We start from the raw sequence: 18,491 nt of genomic DNA, 5'->3' as shown, positions 1-18,491 counted from the left end.
TCAATATTTACACTGACTCTAAATATGCCTTCCATATCCTGCACCACCATGCTGTTATATGGGCTGAAAGAGGTTTCCTCACTATGCAAGGGTCCTCCATCATTAATGCCTCTTTAATTAAAAACCCTTCTCAAGGCCGCTTTACTTCCAAAGGATGCGGGAGTCCTTCACTGCAAAGGCCATCAAAAGGCCTCAGACCCCACTGCTTAGGGCAACACTTATGCTAAGGTAGCTAAAGAAGCAGCTGGCATTCGAGCTTCTGTCCCTCATGGCCAGTTTTTCTCCTTCTTATCAGTCACTCCTACTTTTTCTCCCACTGAAGTTTTCCACCTATCGAACCCTTCCCACTCAAGACAAATGGTTCTTAGACCAAGGAAAATACCTCCTTCCAGCCTCACAAGCTCATGCCATTCTATCATCCTTTCATAACCTCTTCCACGTAGATCACAAGCCACTAGCCCGCCTCTTAGAACCTCTCATTTCCTTTAAGACATTTGCCCTGCATTTCATTCCATCCTTGGCTACTTTCCCCTTGTTCTCCAGACTCCTCCTAACCCTTCCTCTTGCTTGCTTATACTCACTCCCATGAATAGCAGTGAAAGGTTACTTATAGACACTATACGCGTTCTAATATACCATAAAAATCGAACCACCCCCTCTACCCAGTTGCCCCATCAATCCCCATTACAACCTCTAATAGCTGCTCCTCTCACTAAGTCCCTAAGAGTCTGGGTGCAAGACATCTCTTTTGGTGCTCCCTCTCAGCTTTTCACTTTACATTTCCAGTTTTGCCTTGCAAAGTTCTCTTCTTCCTCTGTGGCTCCTCCACCTACATGTGTCTACCTATCAGTTGGACAGGTACATGTACACTAGTTTTCCTTATTCCCCAAAATCAATTTGCAAATAGGACTGAACAGCTTCCTGTCCCCTCATGACACCAACACTTCACGACTATTTTGTTTTGTTTTATTATTAATATAAGAAGACAGGAATAGGCCTCAACTTACTGCTGAAAAAGGAAGACTCTGTACATTTTTAAATGAAGAATGTTGTTTTCACCTAAATCAATCTGGCCTGGCATATAACAACATAAAAAAACTCAAGGATGGAACCCCAAAACTCACCAACCAAGCAAATAATCACACTGACCCCCCTTAGGCACTCTTTAATTGGATGTCCTGGGTCCTCCTAATTCTTAGTCCTTTAATACTTGTTTTTCTCTTTCTCTTATTTGGACCTTATGTCTTCCGTTTAGTTTCTCAATTCATACAAAACCGCATCCAGGCCATCACCAATCATTCTATACGACAAATGCTCCCTCTAACAACCCCACACTATCACCCCTTACCCCAAAATGTTTCTTCAGTTTAATCTCTCCCATTCTAGGTTCCCATGCCTCCCCTAATCCCACTTGAAGCATTCCTGAGAGACCTCACCCATTATCTCTCCATACTACCCCCAAAAAGTTTCACTGCCCCAACACTTCACCACTATTTTGTTTTGTTTTTCTTATTAATATAAGAAGACAGGAATGTCAGGCCTCTGAGCCCAAGCCTGGATGTATATATCCATCCAGATGGCCTGAGGCAACTGAAGAACCACAGAAGAAGTGAAAATGGTCAGTTCCTGCCTTAACTGATGACATTACCTTGTGAAATTCCTTCTCCTGGCTCAAAAGCTACCCCAATGAGCACCTTGTGACCCCTGCCCCTGCCTGCAAGAGACTGTAATTTTGACTATAATTTTCCACTACCTACCCAATCCTATAAAACTGCCCCACCCCTATCTCCCTTTGCTGACTCCTTTTTTGAACTCAATCTGCCTGCACCCAGGTGATTAAAAAGCTTTATTGCTCACACAAAGCCTGTCTGGTGGTCTCTTCACAAGGACATGCATAACAATGTGTATAACAAATACACCAGAAGACCTGGGTTCAAATAGGAAGCTCTGCCATTTACTAGCTGTTTAATCTTGGGCAAGTTACCTACTCGTAGTAATCTTTTATTGAGTCCTTGCTATATGCATCTATAGACTGCAGGCATCCTTTTGTGTGATACCACAAATTATCTTATTACATGCTGTTTTATTAGTTTTATTCTCTTATTTTACACCCCAACAATGCTATGAAGTAGATTCTTTGATTATCCCCAACTGAGGCACAGAAGAATTAACTTCCCAGTGACACAAAGGTCAAGGTGAGACTCGAATTGAGTACCCTGACCAAAGGCCCAGGGGTTTGATCATTAGGCTTTACTTGCTTCTCTGAGTTTTGATTTTTCTCATCTGGAAATGGAAATCACAGTAATTAATCTCTCAGGTTTGGTACAAGAATTGAAAGACAAGTTACATAAAAAAAATCATTATTGTCACTATTCTGTTTTCTCACACTCCCAAATCAAAAGCCAGAAGAGTGCTTTTATTTCAAACCATTCCTTTGTCCCCCAGATCTAGTCTCCACCATATTCTACTACTCTCTCTTCCCAATATCTTTAAGACTTACTCATTCTTCTCCATTTTTGTTTCTCCAATTTTATTAGTGAGAGTACCCACTACTTTTTATATTATAATTTCAATAACTGCATCATTATTTTTCTTCCTCCAGCCTTTCCTTGCCCAGGTCCAGCCTTCTGACACTATCTGATTAATATGCACAAAACTCCATATTTTTATTGCCATGGGTCATTCTTCATTGCTTATGGGATAAAGATATTCCTATATCTTCACCCTGGTATTTACGACTTTGGGTCTCTTGGTCCAGTTTTACAGATTCAAACTCATTTCCCAGCAGAATCTAATGGAAGTTAGGAAAAAGGGGGCATTTCCTTATCTGTTAAGTATCTGATATGCTAGGCACTGCTTGTTTTTGGTGGGAAAAACAGACTTAGGTATAGATCCTATGAAGGGAAGACCAGAGGCACAAACATCAAATAAATGCATACTTAGTCAATTACAATTATAAAGGAGGGCTGGTGTAGGAGTGAAAACTGACCTAGTATAGAGGTTCAGAGAAAGTTCCCTGAAGCAACATAAAACCCTTCATTCTCACCTTCACGGAATTGTTCATTCTCTTCCTTTCCTTACAAAACTCCCCACTCTTATCCATGCAAATCCAAGTATCCTATTAGTTTTTTTTAAGGACACAGCTTAAGTCCTATTTATGCTATTAAGCTTTACCTAACTTCTCTAGCCTCCAAAAATCTTGTTTTTTTTTTTTTCTAAAAATCTTAGTGCATTGATGGTTCTTTGTTCCTGCTCTCACACTTGATTATGTAATAGATTATGGATTTTACAGTTACTGTAACTTGATTATCCATGTTTTTACCTAAGAATCCTGGGTTCTTTTCCTTTAGATTCCATATGATGCTATAATAAATAATATTTGCTTGACAAATAGCTGAGTGTTTTGGGGTGTGCACATCTAGGTGCTAGAAATCTATGTAACAAAAGCAAGGACTGCAATCATGGCTGTAATACGTTGAGCAACCTTCCTAAAGCTTATGATTAACCTAATTCCACTCTTGTTCATTTGCTTTCAGTTTTATTTGAGCTAAAATTTAATACTCTTTGCACTAACATTGCAGAAAAACTGATTGCTTATTGTTCTGGAAGTTTGGCTACGTTAATACTACCTAATGTTAACAAATTCCATAAAATCCCTAAAGCTAAACCTGCCTATGAAATACACTGGTCCCTGTTATATACCTTCTGGATTATATATTTAATGCCAAATTTCCACATAAAACCAAAGATAAATCAACAAAATAAAGACCTTAAATTTCAGTTCTTGGATATGTCTCTGAAAGGAATGTAATGTGCTTAATAAAGATCTATAATTTTTTTTCCCTGATTTTCAGAGCTCTGCTTATCATAAAACCTAAAAACAGCTAATCAAAGCTAACAGGATTCAGTGGAGGTAAGTGAAGTTTTCACGGGAGTTAGGTTCAATTCTGGTCCAAAATTTTTCCAGAATAAACCATGTTACAGCTGTGTAGAGAGGTGTATGAAAGTTTAGGTATGCCATGTGGTATCATAATTCATTTGTTTCTCTTTGTGGGTTAAATGTCAAAGTACAAGACTACTCAAATGGGAGGAATTCCAGCTGATCCACACTTATCCCAGCCCCCACACCCCCTACGATATTACCACTCTTGAAAAGACTATGTTCAAAACAATGATTCAACAATAGGAAGTTCATTTGCCATAGAATCCTTCTGTGTGGTTATCAAAAAGCTTCTCAAACTCCAGGAGTTCCATCTCTTCTATATTCAGAATATCTAACTTCTGCCCTTTGAACATGGTGCCCTTTCAGCAAACATGACAAAATAATAACTTGCACAAAAGGCAACTACTCCGGATTGTATTCTCTTTTTCCACTGACTTGTAAGTAAATTTGAACAGATTTCTTTAAACTTCCAGCCTTCAATTATTGTTGCACCAAATTCATTCATTTGTTCAACAAATATTTGTTAGGTGACTAAGTACCAGGCAATATTCCAGAGAGTAATTCTGTTAGCTGTGCCAACAGCAAGGTGAGCATCTCTACAGACGTGAGTGACTCCGTTTGACAGATAGCATAGAGAGTAGAAAGAAGAAATGGGAAGTAAGAACAAATTAAATCTTGCTTCAACACTTAGTGAGGCCTGTCACTAAAATCTTTGAAAGTAAATGTCTCCATCTGTAAAACAGTAATAGCTCAAAAGCATTTAATGAATGCCTCAATGTGCAGGCCCTGCTGGGTACTAGGAATTCAGTGTGGCCCAAAGCAGATAAGGACACTGCCATGATGGGGCTGAATATTGCAAGCATGTTTATGCCCTTTGTTATTGCACCATTGAATCTTATTAGACTGTGTGATGCTTTTAAAATGTGTCCACAGAATCTTTGGCACTTTTCGTTTCAAAAGGTGGAGCCTAATTCCCTTAAATATGAATCAGGCTGAAGCACCTATTCTCATGAATAGAATGTGGCAGTGTGATGCTCTAAGTCATTTAAGGGCAGGACAGAAAAAGGATAGTTTCTGCCTATCTTGGATTGCTTGCTCTGGGGAAAGCCAGTCACCCTGTCTTGAGGACACTCAAGTAGCCTCAAGGCCCAGTAGGGGAGAAGCTGAGGCCTCCCACCAACTGTCAGTGCCAATGCACCAGCCACATGAGCTATCCACCTTGGAAACAGATCTTCCAGCCCTACTTGAGTTGTTGGATGACTGACGTCCTAGCCCAAATCCTGACTGCAAACTCATGAGACACGCCAAGGCAAAGCCATGTGGCTAAGTCACTCTTTAATTTCTGACCCTGGCTGGGTGCGGTGGCTCAGACCTATAATCCCAGCACTTTGGGAGGCCAAGGCGGGCAGATCACAAGGTCAAGAGATCGAGACCATCCTGGCCATCATGGTGAAAACCCATCTTTACTAAAAATACAAAAATTAGCTGGGCATGGTGGCGCGTGCCTGTAATCCCAGCTACTTGGGAGGCTGAGGCAGGAGAATCGCTTGAACACAGGAAGTGGAGGTTGCAGTGAGCCGAGATCACATCACTGCACTCCAGCCTGGCGACAGAGCGAGACTTTGTCTCAAAAAAAAAAAAAAAAAAAAAAAAAACTGACCCCTAGAAAATGGAGGATGATAAATGTTTGTTTATTGTTGTTACCACTAAATTTTGATGGGCAAGTTGTTATAGAGCAATAGATAACTAATACAGCCTGTGATGTAAACATCTGGATGGATATAAACAATTATGGTGGAAAACTTCACAAACTTCCTTTAGTTTACCTCCCACGCTGGAAAACACAAAATTAAATAACTCTTCACAGACTTCCAATGTTTCCATTACTACAGGATAAAATCTAGACTCCTAGTCTAGTATTCAAAACCCCACATGATGCAACCCCACTCAAATTGATCTTTTTTTGTTTTCTTTTTTTTTTTTTAGAAACAGGGTCTTACTCTCTCTTGCCCAGGCCTGGAATGCAGTGGCACAATTATGGCTCACTGCAGCCTCGACCTCCCAGGTTCAAGTGATCTTCCCAACTCAGCCTCCCAAGTAGCTGGCACCACAGGCACATACCACCACATATGACTAATTTTTTATTTTTATTTTTTTGTAGAGATCGTGTCTCCCTCTGTTTCCCAGTCTACTCTCAAGCAAAACACTCTAATTTGGCTAGACTAATCTACCTATTTTTAGCCAGTTATGCCTGAGAAGCTCTGCCTCCAAGATCTTGATCATGCCACTTCCGCCTCTTGAAAGCCACTTCCTCTTTTTGCATATTGACTGTTTTCCTTCCAAGATGAATTTAATCCTGAAGTAATTCTTGATTACCCTAATTCACAGCAATCTTTTCCTTTCTAAACATCCAGTAGTTTTCATTGCCAATGCTGCCTACTTAATATTTATTTTCTATCTGCACAATTGTGACATGTCACTATTAATAAATATTTGAGTTCCCATTATGTGCAAAGTACTGTGCCAAGATCCATACTTAACATTTTTACTTTAATTACATTTAACTTTTGTTTTTAAAAATATATTATGGCCCGTAATCTATCTTGTGTGTTTCTTCACTTTACAATTTGATTGTAAGCAACTTGAGGTCAGAACATAGTCCTGCTCTTTACAGCCCTAGGCACATCCTTGTAGAATATAAATCTCCAGAAGCATCTTTTTTTTACCATCTCCACATAGGGCAGCAATTTCAAAATAATGAAAAGATTTTGACAGTTCTCATTCTTTTGATAGTTATGAAGCCAGAAGTGCAGTGTTATAAAGCTAGAGTGGGAAGCGCTTGTTTGCATGGACCTGGGTTCCCTGGGCATGTAACTCATCAATGAAGTCATCTTGGAAAAACACCAATTCAGGAAATTGTGAACACGTCCTTCCTTAGACACTGCTCCAACAGGACTCTCTGAGAGGAGGTTTGCTCCTCTTTTCAGCTGTCCTAAAAATGTGTCTTCAATATAAGACATGAAGAATGGTATACGACTTCTGATATCCTGAGGATCACAGTGAAAGACTGAATGCTGAAAAGAAGGATAGGATGCTGGCAGCCACTGAAAGCCTGCAAGCTAACTCAGGTGAAAGCAAGTTCTTCTCTGTGATTATTCAAAGAATTAAATCCATTCTCTGGTTTGTTTTCACAGTGATGAGCAAGTCAAAAATGCACACTGATCTAAAATTATTTTTAAGTTGAAAAGAAAGGAAAAAGTAGTTCACAAACTTGAAGTAGCATAAGAATCACCTGGTGAGTTCTTCAAAATTTAAACTCTCTGGTCCTCAACACCATCCCACTCACCACCACCTCCAACTCCACCTCCACCTCCAGATGCCAAATCAGAAAGCCTAGGGTAATACTCTGCCATCTCTCTATTTCAGCATCGTTTTGATTGAGGTAGAGTAGCTGGGTACATATGTTTGTCAATCTCCAAAATAGAGAAAAGACAAAAGAAAAATATTGGTAATAGCATGTGATTTCTGTATTACTTTCTCCTTAATTTGCTCCATTTTCACTTCCCAAATTTCTCCTAAACTGTGTACATCTTATTTTGGACAATTTGAAATTAGAGGGTTATGGCTAACCTTGCATTGAAAACCTTCATAGTATAAAAGTAATTCTCTATTTTAAAAGAAATCTGGATTTTAAAATCTGAAAAGAAAACGGAGGATTGAAGAATGGGGTGTTTAAAAAGCCTAAGGAAATAGCTAGCTCTGATAGAGAAGTACACAGATTTCTTTTAACCTCAGTTACTATTTCTCTTGGGCAATCAAGAGATCATGAAAAAGAAGACTGAAGTGGAAGTCTTAACACCAGAATTCCCAATCCAGCCACCAGCTCCTGCTCCTTAAAACCATCTCCCACACAGCTGCAGGAACACCTTCTAAGCTATTGTCTAGTCCCAATGGTCCTGTTGTATTTGCTTGTACACATGTGTGTGCGTGTGTGCCTATGTATGTGTATTTGCAAGTATTTGGTATATGCATAGAAAAAAGTCCTAGCAAATGTACACTGAAATGTTAACAATGGTTCTCTTTAGAGGGTGAGATTATGCAGGACTTCCATGTTTTACAATATACTACTCATATCTCATTATTTAATTTTTAATAATGAGCATGTATATCTAGAGTCAGAAAAATCTCTAAACATTTTAAAATAAAACTAATTTAGTTAAAAAAAATCCAATGGCTTCTCATCACCTTTAAAATAAAATCTAGGCCTGATGCGATGGCTCACACCTGTAATCCGTCCCAACACTTTGGGAGGCCGCGGTGGGTGGATCACTTGAGGTCAGGAGTTTGAGAACAGCCTAGCCAACATGGTGAAACCCTGTCTCTACTAAAAATACAAAAATTAGCTGGGCATGATAGTGTGCACCTGTAGTCCCAGCTACTTGGGAGGCTGAGACAGGAGAATTGCTTGAACCCGGGAGGCAGAAGTTGTAGTGAGCCGAGATCACACCACTATGCTCCAGTCTGGGCGACAGTGCAAGACTCTGTCTCAAAAAATAGAAACAAAGTCTAATACTTTTGGTTTGGACCAAACAGCCTTATCTCTCAGTACTCAACAAGCATCTTCTTCTTTCAGGCAAAAGAGATTCCAAATTCCTGGCACATCTAACTCTTTCACATTCTGTGTCCTCACTCATGTAAGCTGCTTTCTGGAAGAAATGGAACGACATTGGTTATCTAACTGACAAACTCCTACTCATTCTTCAAGACTCATGCTAAGTCTTAGCACTGAACTCCACATTGAAGCTAAGAAAAAAGAAAAGTTGGTAACCCTGATCCTGTTTTTACTTTAAATATTGATATTTTATTCATCATAAGGTTTTGCATTAATTTTGATTTTGTAAAATACTCTCTTGAACTATTATTGATCTTGATCACTGAGTTTTTTCAAACCCTCTAATTTTGTACTGCACTTGCCTTGGTCCCAGGCAAAGTTACTGACTCCAGCTTCTTTGCTTCTGTCTTGGACCTACCTCCACTGTGGAATTTTTCACATTGCAATAGTTTCTGATATACTTATTGCTCTCTTATAGGCTTGATTGCTGTGAGGGGTCATGGCTTTCTTAATTAGTGCTAATAGATGCAACAGGTGCCCTTTAAATATGTGATGATGGCAAGAATAAATGTGAAACTTTAATAATGTCTCTTAAAATTTCTTATTTTTGTTGTCATTTTTGAGATGGAGTTTCACTCTTGTTGTCCAGGCTAGAGCGCAATGGTGTGATCTCAGCCCACTGCAACCTCTGCCTCCTGGGTTCAAGCAATTCTCCTGCCTCAGCCTACTCAGTAGCTGGGATTGCAGGTGCCCACCCCCAGGCCCAGCTAATTTTTTGTATTTTTAGTAGAGTTGGGGTTTCACCATGTTGGCCAGGCTGGTCTCGAACTCCTGACCTCAGGTGATCCACCCAGCTCAGCCTCCTAAACTGCTGGGATTATAGGCATGAGTCATGGCACCTGGCCCCATAAAGTCTCTTAAAATTTCTGAGCCTCAGTTTCCTCATCTGACAAATGATGACAAGATACTAGATTATCTTCATGATACTCAAGGATAGGTACTATACTCTATACATATATAGTATAAATAATACAGTATAGAAAATAATGTCCAACACTTTTATAGCTCTTACCATATAGCAGGCACTAATCTAAGTATACCAAGGTTTTGTTTAGCTTAGTTTTGTTTTGTTTTTGCTATTTACTTTTCAGATCCAGGTAAATCTGACATTAGCCAGGCATGTTGGCTAATGTAACCTGTAGTACCTGTAACCCCAGCTACTCAGGAGGCTGAGGCAGGAGAATCACTTGAACCCGAGTGGCAGAGGTTGCAGTGAGCCAAAATCGCGCCACTGCACTCCAGCCTGGGTGACAGAGAGAGACTCCATCTCAAAAAAATATATATGTTATAAAGATATTATAAATATTCAACCATTCATCTTTATTTATTGGATAGACTTGGGCATTAGCACTCCCTATCTGACAGGAGGCCCTGTCTGACAAAAGGCCCTCTGCTCTTATGAAGGAAAGAGAAAAGGAGTAAAAACCAAGAGACATTTGTATGGCCAATTTCACTGAGACAATCACCTTTGGGAAGCTTGCCAGGTAGACCACACAATGTGAGGATGATACAGGATGGAGAGAAAATACCCTTCTTAATTTTTCTACTTGTTAAAATTAAGTTTTATTGTACTTCAGATATTTCCTATTCTCTGATGCAATTCTGTATACTGAGCCTAAGAGGGTATTAGTTGAGAAATCTTGTCGTCACGTTAGCTGGAATTAGGGCGTGGTCATCCACATTGCATGAGAATCAGGCCAGGATCTGGGGGAGATGGACCACTGGCAGCAGGAGCTGTAGTCATCCCTGTGAGTGATTGCAGCCGTGTCCACATCTCCCTCCCCTCTGCATGCTTCAGGCAGCTCTGCACGGGACACTGGAGGAAACAGGGTCCCAGTCAAATCCCAATCAGTTTCTATGGCTTCCACAGAATTTATCTCCGTGTTGGTATTTGAAGGGTCAGTCATGTTTCCCAAAAAGTCACTGACTATAATCTGCTGATGGAGGAAGTACAAGATGGGTCTTTGGCCGTGAAATTCAAAAGCTGTTCCAAAATTTTCTGAAACTTCTTAAGCAAGAAGCAGGCGGTTAATTCTCCTACACAAAAATCTCTCCTACATATTTGGAACTCTTTCATATTTGTGATGGAAGTTCCCAGGTGGATCTAGCTGCGAAGGAGTGATGGGGCTTTACATTTGTTTTCTTTCCCCCCATATGGGCATTATAGACATTATTTTGATCCCATAGTGAGATTTACCTGTATCTGAAAAGTAAATAGCAAACCAAAACAAACTAACTCCTTGTCCCTTACCCATCTCAGACTCACATCGAGTATTTTTTACTATCTATCATTGGGTGAATTTTGTAATCCAGTCCCCCATATCAGTCTTCCAAATTGTATCAGATTCTGACCCGTTGCATTCCGACTTTGTTCCCTGTTAGGAATCACGCAGTCCCTTGTGAGTACGGTGGTATGATGTGATTTCCGCTATTAATGTACTATCCATCCAATGAGTGAGTCAAGATTGAAGCATCAAACACTGAAAGACCATTATAAGCCAATACTTCAACCAGAGACATATAAAGGAAAATTGATTGGGGTTTGAGTGATCAGACAAGGCTAAATGGGAACGCCTTGGATGTGAGCTTGGCTTTTAACTGACATTCATGGGGAGATATAAGGACATGCATCAACGTGGGAGTGAGAATGAGAGGTGTGGAGGACATTCAGACACTTACTCCTTAAGCACAGGCATTCTACTGCAGAACAGCATGAACACAAAGTTGGAAGAATCCTGAATTTGAAGGTCTTGAAAGTCAGACAATGAGAAGGTGAAACCTAATGGGCTCAAACAGTATTTTAGGAAGATTATTTGATGATGAAACATGGAAAGAGTTGGAGGTAGGGCCTACACACATGCGCGCGCGTGCACACACACACACACACATGCACCCACTTTTACACAGTCACAAAGCTATGGAAGCAATCCAAGCATGAGACAATGGGATCTTGAACCAAGGGGTGGCAGGAAGGATGGAAGGGCAGAGTAACTCTGGGACACATTGCACAGATGGATTCTGACTTGCATGCCAGCAGTTATGGGAGGTAAAGGAAGGGAGTAGTCAAGGATGATTCAGATGTTTCTAACCTGAAAGACTAACTAGTGTTGCTGGAACTCATGAGAATGCAGAAACTGGATTGGGCAATCCACAGCAAAAGACAAATGATGATGAATTCTGAGCTTCTCAGAACAACAACAACAAAAATCCTATGTAAATTTTGAGCCAATCAAGATAGCAAACAAAATTATTTCCTGTGGGTCCCTCAGTTTTCACCATTAGATCATGGGTGTGCTGGAGAGCAGGGTGCAGCCTGGAATCCTGCACTCATGCCCTTGTCCTCACTTCCCTGAAAACACACCACAGGAAAAGTCAGCAGCAAGAGCGAGTCCAGAACACACCTCACTCCTCTGACTTTCACAACCCTCATCAGTGAGATGCCCCACAGGCTCTTTCAACATGAGGACTGTACAATAGCTCCTCTTACCAATTCAGGCACTGGAGTCATAACAACATGCATGGATCCCACCAACCACTTGCTGATCAACAATTTCAATCTTCCTTCTCACATTTTTTTCCCAGAGCTACTAACAAGTAGAAAAACAACTTGAGTTCATGTTTACAGCAATGCTCAATATATGATAATGCTAATAAGTGGTATGAGGAAGAAAAATGAGTTACTGTAATGAACCAGACCTCAGGACCGCCATTGGTGGCACCCATGACCTAAATAAAACCACCTGTCTGCAGGTATCTTGTTCAAAAATCCAGGCTCCAGCACATAATAACCATGTGAACATTGGTAAATTACTTAACGCATTTTTCTGTCTCAATTTTCTCATCTTTAAAATAGGGACAATCCTATTGCATGGCCCACAGAAATGATGTGAGTATTAACTAAGGCATGCAAAGTACTCAGCCCAGTGTCTGACACATAGCAAAGCATTCAATAAATGTTCATCCCTGTTATTACTTTTATGCATCCCTGAAGATAAAGGGTATACTTTGGAGGCAAAAAAAAAGTCATGCTGAAAATGTTGGACATCCTTGCATTTACCAAAGCTGTTGAGTAACATCTGGATGGGTGTTATTTAGTATAACTCTGTGATAATATAAATCTGGATATAATTCAGTTCGTGGATGGCTCCTGCCTTCCACCAGCCCTGATTTTCAAATGTGAGATGGGCTGAATTTCTTATCCGCAGAGATCCCAGGAATGTTAGAAAGTGACAGCCTTGGGATAGTTGGGGCTTAATGCAATGTATGGTCATATTTGCACGGTACGATTTCCATTGTACTTTTAGAGGTATTTAGGGAACAATAGAAAAATTGTTTTTCAGTAACTTCACAAAAGTGTGACTCCATGACATGACTACTTTTGTTTGGAGTCTACTTATCTCATTCTGTCAGGGTTTTACTGTACTTGAAAAATAGTTGCATAGTAATTAGGGACGGCTTGCCTGGACATTCATGGGTATGTATGTATTAAAGGGAGACAAAATAAGCTTGCTGCATGTTACAGCTTGGCTTAGTCTAAGTGTGTCTCGTGGAAATTTGTGCTGTTTTGTTGGCCCTTGTTCCTAAACAGGGTTTTTCGGCTTTAACATTTGCCTCTTGACAAGCTGCTGCATGTGGAGATTATAAGAGATTGAAACTACTTCAAACTTGGCACCTCAGCTCATTTCTTCCCTGTTTGAATGAGAAGAATTAGGGCCTGCCTGCCAGGCTTAAAAGGTTTTCTTTACCTGGGATTTATTATTTGCAGAGGCTAGTTACCGAAGCCGTTTGTTGCAACACAAAAGGGAGTGAGTGAAGTCAGGTGATGTCAGGAATATGTACGTTATCTGGACCAGCACCCCTGGTGTCAGGGATTGCAGCTGGTTTCCTCTCATCAAAAATATAGACTTCTCCAGATGCTCAACAATCAAAAACACTATGAAGGAAATCCTTTAAGTTGCTAATTATAATTGTTCTAAATGAGTTATCAAGTCCTACAGACCTGGACCTACCTGGCTCCTCTGGGAGCAGAATGTACCCACAGTATTACAGAAGTTGTTGTGGGATCCATGCATGTTGTCATGACTCCAGTGCCTGAATTGGTAAGAGGAGCTATTATAAAGTCTTCATGTTGAAAGAGCCTGTGGGGCATCTCACTGATGAGGGTTGTGAAAGTCAGAGGAGTGAGGTGTGTTCTGGCGTCGCTCTTGCTGCTGACTTTTTCTGTGGTATGTTTTCAGGGAAGTGAGGACAAGGGCATGAGTGTAGGATTTCAGACTGCACCCTGCTCTCCTGCACACCCATGATCTAATGATGAAAACTAAGGGACCCACCACGACTGAGTTTCATCTAGAGGTGGATTCTAGAGTTTCATCTTCGCTTCTCTATTGCCCCACTAGCACGGTAGCCCACAAGTGATTTTAACTCTATTAAAGAGGACCTAATTTCTATGATACTTCAGCTACAATGATTCATGAAGAATTAGTTGGACACAGGTAGCACTGAATACTAATAGTTACGATAACTCTTAATACATACATTGGACTGGACCTACTCCCCATATTTCTTGATTTCATAATTGAGACAAAGCAGGGGTGCTTCTAGTCCTAGTTTCTAATTTTAGTTCACTTTTATAAAATGTAAATGATGCAATGTGAAAAATTAGTACTGACTAACAGATGTAAGAAATGTGAGTTCATGAGCTTAAAACCAGATTCTGGAGCCAGACTGCTTGGTTTCAAATCCTGATACCACTACTTATTAACTGTACCATCTTGGTCAAGTTACTTAATTTCTCTGTGCATTAGTTTTCTTAACTGTGAGATGAATAATACAGTCACCACCTTACTAAGTGTCTGGTATACAGTATGAGATCAAGAAATATCTTTATTATGATGAATTATTGGCCAATTGTAATCTTTCAGCATAAAAGACATATATGAGAAACAAAGAAAAACGAGCAATTTAAAAAACAGGATAAAAGCATCTAAATCCAAACTGACATCTCAAAGTTATTCTCTTTCTACCACAAAAGCAGGGCAAAAGGCCAGGTTTGGTGGCCCACGCCTGTAATCCCAGCACTTTGGGAGGCCGAGGCGGTGGATCACCAGGTCAAGACCAGCCCAACCAAGATAGTGAAACACCGTCTCTACTAAAAATACAAAAATTAGCCTGGTGTGGTGGCAGGTTGCCTGTAATCCCAGCTACTTGGGTGGCTGAGGCAGAGTATTGCTTGAACCTGGGAAAATTGCTAGTTAGCATATTAACTGTTTAAGAGTATTTGTCCTACTTATATGATATTCCTGAAGCCCATGCTACTTAAGATATGTACAAATATATAAATGGATTATTTCTGAGGCCCGTGCTACTTAAGATACAAACGAACATATAAACTCCAACAGTATACGATGGAGCCAATCTCTTATAAATAGCTAATATACACATAATATGAAGAGAGCAAAATTATGCTGTTTTTATAAACAATCTAATAAAATCTCATCAATAACTCAAATGACTTGAAAAAAAAATCCTTTAGAAATAAAGTACTATTGGCCGGGTGCGGTGGCTCACGCCTGTAATCCCAGCATTTTGGGAGGCCAAAGTGGGTGGATCACGAGGTCAGGAGATTGAGACCATCCTGGCTAACACGGTGAAACCCCGTCTCTACTAAAAATACAAAAAAATTTAGCCAGGCCTGGTGGCAGGCACCTGTAGTCCCAGCTACACGGGAGGCTGAGGCAGGAGAATGGTGTGAACCCAGGAGGCGGAGCTTGCAGTGACTTGAGATCGCGCCACTGTACTCCAGCCTGGGTGACAGAACGAGACTCTGTCTCAACAAAACAAAACAAAACAGAAATAAATTACTATTTAAATGTAAGGAATTATTTATTCTAGCACCAAGAGTTCAAACGCTTTCCACTAACTGAATTAACATTTTATTTTGAATTAGCCAATTGCGCATGATTCATGTAAATTCTATGGTTCTCATCTGATTTCTTAGAACTGGGTGATTCAAAAACACTAATTATTTTAAAAGTCACTAACTTTTACTCTCTTTACAAAATAACTCAGCATTGTCTTCTTTTACGTAGCAAATTACCGCAATTTTGTGAAATACAATCTGATTTACAGAAATTTGATTTACAAGAAGCTTTTTAGGAGATGGCTGCTTCGTGAAGCAAGAAGCATCTGGTTTGACTTTTCCTCCTCTTTTAAGAAAACTGGCTTCACAGGGAAAAAACAAAAATGAAAACAGCATTCGTCAAACCACTGGGGTTAAAGCCCCTTCAGTTTTGAGGACTTTTCTTAGTTCTTTATACTTTTTCATTCTGGATCCAAAAGAAAATAACAGAGTGTCAGGCATTCTGCCCATTTTACAACTTGACAGTTACTAAATGTAACTGAAAGAGCACTAATTAGAGAACAATCTTCTCTTGAACTAAATGTGTTGACACACTTACACCACTCAAATATCAACCCTAAAGAGAGAGAAGAGATGTGCATACTACTCTGGATTTTCATTTGTTTGGTTGATCAAATACAAGACTACGATTTCCATTACAAAAGTGAAGAATGATGTAGCGCTAGGTTGCTGCTTATTTGTGTTGTGCATATCATGGCAAAATGTATGAAATGAATAATCAATGGGTCAACATTTTAAAAAGGCTAAAATATTTTCTGGCTTCTACAAGCTTCATATTTTTCTACATAATATTACAAACTCAACTTTCTGACCAACTTGAAAATCTAGGGTAAAAAACACACAAATTGTTCGTATTGATCCTTCCAAGTGAAAACACTATAAAAAAAAAAAAAAAAATTGAAATGAAACACTAAAGTGGTACCAAAATAAATTTTAACTAGAATCTGAAAATTAGGGAAAGAAACAAATTTCATTTACTTACAAGTTGGTTTTGCAGTTGGAGGAAATTTGGTCCGGGTAATAGCCAAAATTATGAAAATAATAACCGGCCATAAGATCAAGACAAGTGTCCAAAGCTGCAACATAATGGTAGAAAAAATGGTTAGTTTTATTGTTGAACCAAAGATTTTTAAGACCTGACTACAACAAATGTGTCATACTATAATATTTCAACACAAGCTGAATATTTGACCAACGGTAGATATTATTAATAAAAAATGAATGATTTTTTTAATATGTAAAAGACCTGTAAATGCACAGAAGAATGATTTTTCCAGGCTTAAAACCATGAAATAATCTTCTGAAGACCTCTTTTGGATCACTTCTCGTGACTGCCCCACTCATGATTATATTAAAATTAAACCTGATTGGTTACTTCATTCCTTAAAAATCCTTTAGAATTTCCCACTTCCCTTGGATAAGACACAATGTTCTAAACAGGGCATACAGAACCCGAAGTAATGTCAACCTATGCCTATTTTAGCCTTTTCAATGTCAGCATTCTATGCTCAGTCATAAAGACTGGTGTGTGACATGGGTCATGACCCATAAATAATGTTGAATAAATGAACCTAAGAATGAACCAACGGAGAAATAATTGAGTCAATGAGTGAAGGAGTAAAAAGGAACTTCAAGTCCCATGTAGTCCCACATACTCCTTAATGTCTTGCGTGTCTGCTTCTATCATAGAACTTACACTGTTACAGTCAATGATTTTTTTTGCCCACTTCCCAAATAAACTGGTCATTCATTTATGGTAGGGGCAGTGTCTTATTGATACCTAAATTTCTACCACTAGATGAAAACTAGATGCTCAAAAACACATACTGCATTGAAATTGCTTTTTTTTTTTTTTTGAGATGGAGTCTTCTTCTGTCGCCCAGGCTTGGAGTGCAGTGGCACGATCTTGGCTCACTGCAACCTCTGCCTCCCAGGTTCAAGCAATTCTCTGCCTCAGCCTCCTGAGTAGCTGGGATTACAGGCATCCGCCACCATGCTTGGCTAATTTTTGTATTTTTATTAGATATGAGGTTTCACTATCTTGGCCAGGCTGGTCTTGAACTCGTGACCTTGTGATCCACCTGCCTCGGCCTCCCAAAGTGCTGGATTACGGGTGTGAGCCACCACACCAGGCCTGAAATTTCTATTAGAGAATTTCACATTAAGTACTTTATGAGCTGGTTTTCCTCACCATGTAGATATGATTCAGTTTGAAAAACACTAACTGCTTAATATTTTATAGATCTATATAATTGGCTCTAGAGCCATGAAAAACACATATTCACAAGAACATTAACTGTGATATGCAAATAGTTATGGTGCTCAAACCACACCACAGGGACAAATTTTGCATATACTTAATAAAGTGAAACTTGGAACTGCGTTTCTGTATAGTTTTGTGGTCAGATTTACCTTTCCTCTCCCACTTTTCAGAGACAATTTGCTTCAGCCAAATCTCAAACAATCTACCTAGAGCTCTTCCATTCACCAAAGCAATCCAAACCCCATAAATCACTGATCCTTAAATAACTCCTAATGCACATTTGCTACTAAAATCTCCATTGCGCGTCCAAGAGTGCTGCTCTCCTCGCTGGTAGGCCTGTCTCACCAGCTCCTTAGACTTTGGGTATAAGGGTAAGTTTTCAAAAATGGAAGTTCACTATAGATCCAAGGAATCCTGAGGCAATCGGTTTGATCAGAGCTTGAAAAGCACCCATACAGACTGAACAAGTTAATCTAAAACAGCGATTCTCAAACACTTGGGTGGACTCCAAATCAACTTGGGATCTTGTAAACATACAGATTATAGTTCAGAAGGTCTGAGGTGGGGGCTGAGATTCTACATTTCTAAGAAGCTGCTGGGTAGGTGATGCTGATGCAGCTGATCCATGGACTGCACCTTGAGGAGAGTGGATGTAGATGTAAGCCACCCTGCCTATCTAACAGGAGTGTTCACA

At 39.7% G+C, this 18,491-nt stretch overlaps 1 protein-coding gene across 1 annotated transcript in view; it reads right to left on the bottom strand.

Moving 5' to 3' along the window:
* ABCA12 (ATP binding cassette subfamily A member 12) overlaps nt 1–18,491 on the bottom strand; it is a 221,857-nt gene that overhangs the window by 178,263 nt on the left and 25,103 nt on the right. Inside the window, exon 2 of the mRNA XM_017893499.1 lies at nt 16,517–16,610. Within this exon, the coding sequence (XP_017748988.1) occupies nt 16,517–16,610 (94 nt within the window). The remainder of the gene's footprint in view (nt 1–16,516; nt 16,611–18,491) is intronic.

Source organism: Rhinopithecus bieti, unplaced genomic scaffold (genome assembly GCF_001698545.2).
Source record: "Rhinopithecus bieti isolate Rb0 unplaced genomic scaffold, ASM169854v2 scaffold_23918, whole genome shotgun sequence".
Taxonomy (NCBI): domain Eukaryota; kingdom Metazoa; phylum Chordata; class Mammalia; order Primates; family Cercopithecidae; genus Rhinopithecus; species Rhinopithecus bieti.
This window is presented reverse-complemented; position numbering and strand designations above follow the sequence as displayed.